The sequence below is a fragment of the Panthera pardus genome, unplaced genomic scaffold (assembly GCF_024362965.1).
Source record: "Panthera pardus isolate Hobbes unplaced genomic scaffold, ASM2436296v1 HiC_scaffold_7, whole genome shotgun sequence".
NCBI lineage: Eukaryota > Metazoa > Chordata > Mammalia > Carnivora > Felidae > Panthera > Panthera pardus.
Window position 1 is genome coordinate 41,235,986 of NW_026527002.1, and position 3,414 is coordinate 41,239,399.

Here is a 3,414-nt window from a genome sequence, read left to right on the forward strand (position 1 = left end):
TGAAGTTCTTTAGTTTGGAGTCTTTGTGTTTGCTTCCCTCCCTTAATGGTGGGTTTTGTGAGTTACATTCAGCTTTTGATTACAGTCATGCCTGTAGTTCGCAGAGGCGGGTGAGTGGAGTCGCCAGACTCCATAGGTCTATACAGGTGCGTGTGTGTGTGCGCGCACACACACGCACACACACACACACACACACCACTAGCCAGACTTTCCCTTTGAACCAAATCCTAATTTGTGAATGTCCAGTTGAGCTCTAATTATGAGGTCATGTTTCACCTGTATTTAATGGAATCTTCTCCTAGTTGTAAAAACTAAATTCTCAGAATGGAGACTTAGACAATATAAAAATAATAAAAGAAAATAACAATCACCTATCATTCTGGGACCCAGACATAACCACTATTTATTCTGTTCTTTTTTTTTTTAAATGAATTTCTGTATATAGTTGAAATCACACTTTACATGCCATTGTCTTACTTATCAAGCGTCTAGCCACATCATTAAATATATTTGTAACTACAATATTTAATGGCTATATAATATTCTATCATGTTTGTACCTTGGCTTCATTAACTATTCCTTAAATTGGATATTATAAAGTATTAAAAATGAACATAGAATTCTTAGAGATGGAAAGTTGATCATAAAATATTAAATATCACTTAATGTTACAGAACATTATGAATAATGTGAGCTCTTTTTTCTAAAAAAAAAAGACAGCATGTGAAAGTACATCAAAATATCTTCAAAGTTTTTTCTTTCATTCGCTTTAAAATTTTTTTTCATTTTTTTAATGTTTTGTTTTTTTTGAGAGAGAGAGAGAGAGAGAGAGATCGTGAGCAGGAAGGGGCACAAAGAGGGGGAGACAGAGGAGCTGATAGCAGTGAGCCTGATGTGGGGCTTGAACTCATGAACCATGAGATCATGACCTGAGCCGGTCAGATGCTCAACTGACTGAACCACCCAGGCATCCCTCTTTTAAAAATTTTAATGCTACAAATGAATCGGATATATCTATATATGTATGCATGTGTTACAAAGCCTAACATCACAAATACCCATGAACTCACCACTCAATCCAGGAGCTAGAATGTCACCATTAAATCCCACTCATGTGTTTTCCCCCATCTCATCCCCCTGCCTCTGCCTGCCTCCTCCAAGTAGGTATTCTGAATTTTGAATTTATTAACCTTTTTCTTCTATTCCACAAAGGATTTTCCCCATTTTATATATTCCTAAACAATACATTGTTTACTTTTATTTTTGAGCTTTATAAAAATGGATCATACCTGTTTATGTCTTCTAGGTCACACACGCATGCACACACACACACACACACACACACACACATTCATCCATATTACTTCATCTAGCTATAGTACACTCATTTCACTGCAGTATATTTCATTTTGTGAATAGTATACCTTTTTTTTTTTTTTTGATCAGAGACATTCTAGATTGTTTCCAGGTTTTTTGCTAATATAACAGCAGCTGTGCACATTCATGCACATATCTCCTGTTATATATAAGTTTAGGGTTTAAAAAGTAGATGCTGAGTTTGTACATATCCTCATCTGTCTTTAAGTGTATAGAAAAAAAGTCTGGAGAAAATACAATCCTTCTTGTTGTCTTTTGGCTCATAGTGCAGAGAATCCACAGCAGGATCTCTGTTGGATCACACAGGTTGTACTGCAGACATTAGGGGGAGCTGTGCATGTGGACCTAGAGGGCAAGAGGTGCCTCTTAGGAGTTTGTGCAAAACCAAGTGGATTCTCTGTTAAATAAATAAATATTTAATAAAATAAATTTTATTGAAATAAGATTAAAAGGTACAGATTAATAAAAATAACTGAAAACCATAAAGAACACTGTGTTCCATCCTGTTCCTCAATCCTCATGAAAGCTGTATCGAGTTTTATGTGACGGGAGGAGGCATGGGGTGATATTTATAGGGACCTGTGATGGTTCTCCCAGGTTGCAAATTGTTTTCTAGCAAGAACATGGAGATCCATTAAATTTTTCCACAAAATAAGTTTATAAATGAACAACTTGAGCTCCTCATTTCTGTGGGAGTGGGGTGGGGTGATGGAATTCACTGTCCTTGACTGAAACACCCCTTTTGTTTTCTACAGAATCTAGTAATAAGACCTGACAAACAGTAATTTCTCTAATCTTTTACACATTTCTGCCATAACCGTATAAATTATGATCAGGATTGGCTTGGTATTTCTAGTACTAGCTTTTTGATCCTGTTTTACTGGCCTAATAGAAACTTCTTAGAAGATGCCTTTGGGGCATCTGGGTGGCTCACTTGGTTAAGCATCTGACTCTTGGGTTTCGGCTCAGGTCATGGTCTTTTTTTTTTTCCTTTTAATTTTTTTAAATCTTTATTTACTTTTGAGAGACAGAGACAGAGTGTGAGCCAGGGAGGAACAGGGAGAGAGGGAGACACAGAACCCGAAGCAGACTTCAGACTCCGAGCTGTCAGCACAGAACCTGACACGGGGCTTCAACTCACAGAGCATGAGGTCATGACTGAGCTGAAGTCTGATGCTTAACCGATGAGCATCAGAGCCACCCAGGCGCCCCATTTTCTTTTAAAAACTTAATTATTCTATGATCTAATGACCATTCTTTTCCTTTTCCAGGTTGCCCTGGAGGACTATTTAAAGAAAATTCAACAAGTGGATTTTGACATATTCCACCCATCTTTACAGCAGAAGAATACACTACTACCATTATCTTTGTATGTTCAATCATGGAGAAAAAGATATTAAAATAATTTTATGGCACTGATCTTTACTTTTATTAGTTTTACAAAAGTATACTAGTTAACGGTTCTTGTTTACAAATAACAGGAGGTGTTTACTTAAGAATTTTTAGGATGGGTGTGTGCAGCTCACAGGCTTGATGAGATGTTGCTGGGGGACCAGAGTGCCACAACACTGCCCAGGCTCTGCCACAGGCACCAGGGCTGTCACCAGCAGCCCAGACAGTGTCGGTGTCTGCTGTGCTCTGTCAGGTCGGAGCCCCCGGGAGGGAGTGTGGTTTGAGCTGTACTGATGCTGCAGGCCGTGTTCAGCCACCAGGGGGCAGGAGAGTTAACGTCTCCTCCCTGCCTCACCCCAGGAGAAGAGCACAGGGGCTCAAGGAGCACCCAGCTTGCGTGTGGAGCAGCCACAACTCGAGGGGCCAGTACAGCTGGGGGTCATGAAGAGCGAAGTTAATATTTGAGGAGTGTCAATCACTATCGTGAGGGCTTTATCTCCCTAACATTTCGTCTTTACGACTCTGTGAAAATTTACCATGATAAAAGAACTTCTTTAAGGTAAGCTAGCTGGCTGTCAAGAGCTAGAACCCTAATTTGACTTTAAAAAGCTGACTTGAAAGTTTCACTGTTTTTTTTAACCCCGC

At 39.2% G+C, this 3,414-nt stretch overlaps 1 protein-coding gene across 7 annotated transcripts in view; it reads left to right on the forward strand.

The window, feature by feature from the left end:
- Window positions 1-2,792, forward strand: part of NDUFAF6 (NADH:ubiquinone oxidoreductase complex assembly factor 6) — a 30,759-nt gene extending 27,967 nt beyond the window's left edge. For all 7 annotated transcript variants that reach the window (XM_019453505.2, XM_019453506.2, XM_053896542.1 and 4 more), the window contains one exon: window positions 2,649-2,792. In XM_019453505.2, coding sequence (XP_019309050.1) covers window positions 2,649-2,777 — 129 coding nt within the window. In that variant the 3' untranslated portion in view covers window positions 2,778-2,792. The remainder of the gene's footprint in view (window positions 1-2,648) is intronic.
- Window positions 2,793-3,414: the final 622 nt, after the last annotated feature.